At 34.3% G+C, this 1,838-nt stretch overlaps 1 protein-coding gene across 1 annotated transcript; it reads left to right on the forward strand.

Annotated features, from left to right (window-relative positions):
• Window positions 1-665: 665 nt before the first annotated feature.
• Window positions 666-1,117, forward strand: LOC121966236 (apolipoprotein D-like; the record flags this gene model as incomplete). The annotated part of the gene is made up of 2 exons (XM_042516343.1): window positions 666-754; window positions 876-1,117. Coding segments are annotated over 2 exons (331 nt in total), but the record flags the coding sequence as incomplete, so codon positions are not given.
• Window positions 1,118-1,838: the final 721 nt, after the last annotated feature.

Consider the following 1,838-nt stretch of genomic DNA (forward strand, 5'->3'; position numbering starts at 1 on the left):
ATTATTATTATTACTATAATACATTCCTCCCAGCAATTTACCAATTAGTATTTTACTGGATAAGTTAAAAAAAAATTTATATTAAATTTAATTAAAAAAAAAACATGAAAAAGTTTTGCGCCTCCTGTAATAGTTACATTTCTGGCAATAAAATTACTAACTCTAACTTTCATAAAATTGCTTTTAATTACAGTTTTTCTTTTTGTTTTATGCTTTTATACGTTTGATTATTCTTAAATTTTTATTCAACATCTTTTATCTTGGTTTCTATTTCTTGAGCTTATTCAGTTTTTGTAATTGCACTCCGTATTTAAAAATATGTTAAATATGATTTGAAAAAAATTTAACGATTTAACATACAGCAACGTATTGCACTGTGTATTTTTATGTTTTTATGTCTGTAAAAGACTTTGTAAATGTGTTCTTGATATGTTTTGGTTTGGTAATGGTTTAAAATAAAATGGGCATCAATAATAACATTCCAAATACATAATGTATAATTATATAACTCTTTGAAAGGGATCATTCTACCTAATAAGTATTTTACTATAGTAATATCTTGAATGTAGAACTTTTACTTGTATCGAGTTATATTATGAGTACTTCTTCCACCACTGGTTGTTTATGTAAATGTTCATAATAATATTTTGTACTGTTTTTTTCAGTGCTGATGGGACCATTAGCAGCATCAGTGGCTCTGCATGGTCTAAAGACCCAGCTGAGCCTGCCAAGCTGCAGGTCTCCTTCTTTGAGAGTAAGGACTCCTGAATTTATTACAAACCTTGGACATTTTACAATTCCAGCACTTGAAGTTGAGTCTTTTGAAAAAACTTTTAAAAAACCTTTTCACTTGCCTGTCCTCTCTACACCTCCAGACTCTCCCCCTGCTCCTTACTGGGTGCTGTCCACCGACTACGACAACTACTCTCTGGTCTACAGCTGCACCGACCTCGGTGTGCTGCACGTGGAGTTTGCCTGGATCATGAGCAGGCAGCCCACCCTGCCCGAGGAGACCCTGGAGGAGCTGCACAGCACCCTGTCCTCCATCGGAGTCAGAGTGGACAAGCTGCTCACCACTAACCAGGACGTAGAGTACTGCAGCGCCATGAACCAGTAAACAGACTGAGATGTGTGGTGCTTCTGAAGTACCTCTCACCGTTTGCCTCATGCAAAGTCAATGCAATAAACTTATTCAAACATTAGTGCAGCTTTTGGTGTCTTTTTGACAACAGCAGCTTGTCTCAGTATTCTTTATTCATTTGTGAATTATTCTACCTTACTGGATTTTTTTTTTATAGTGGCATGTTTTTGAGTATAAACAGTAACAATTATTCTCTTTGGGCTTCCTGGTGACTACTTATTTGCAGAATACAAACTTTTAATAAATAACTTATATCACACTGTAATGCCATTGTTAACAAGTATTATTTATTAATGTAACTATCAAAAACTATAAATCCTCCTGTGTGCACCCTTAAGTGAAGGCTGCTATAATCTCAGAATACTGAGATTATAGCAACAAAAACACTGTTGTAATAAAATAAAATATGTTGTGATAGGAAAAATTATGATTGGTGACAACTACTGTACTTAAAAAAACCCACTTAAAATGTTCTTGTACCTGCCTACAGGTCTGTGAGGGATTTTGGGCCCCATAAAAAGATATCACAACACAAGCCTGGGACCCAATCAACCCATTCAAAGCTTTAGATAACTTTACCTTTGCAATACTGTACTGTACTGTACTCCACATATTTAACACATATACTCAATGTTCATATATATATATATATATAATTACAAGGATCTCATGATGTGTTCAGTGTAAAAAAAGGTAG

This window comes from Plectropomus leopardus, unplaced genomic scaffold (genome assembly GCF_008729295.1).
Source record: "Plectropomus leopardus isolate mb unplaced genomic scaffold, YSFRI_Pleo_2.0 unplaced_scaffold23659, whole genome shotgun sequence".
Classification (NCBI taxonomy): Eukaryota; Metazoa; Chordata; class Actinopteri; order Perciformes; family Serranidae; genus Plectropomus; species Plectropomus leopardus.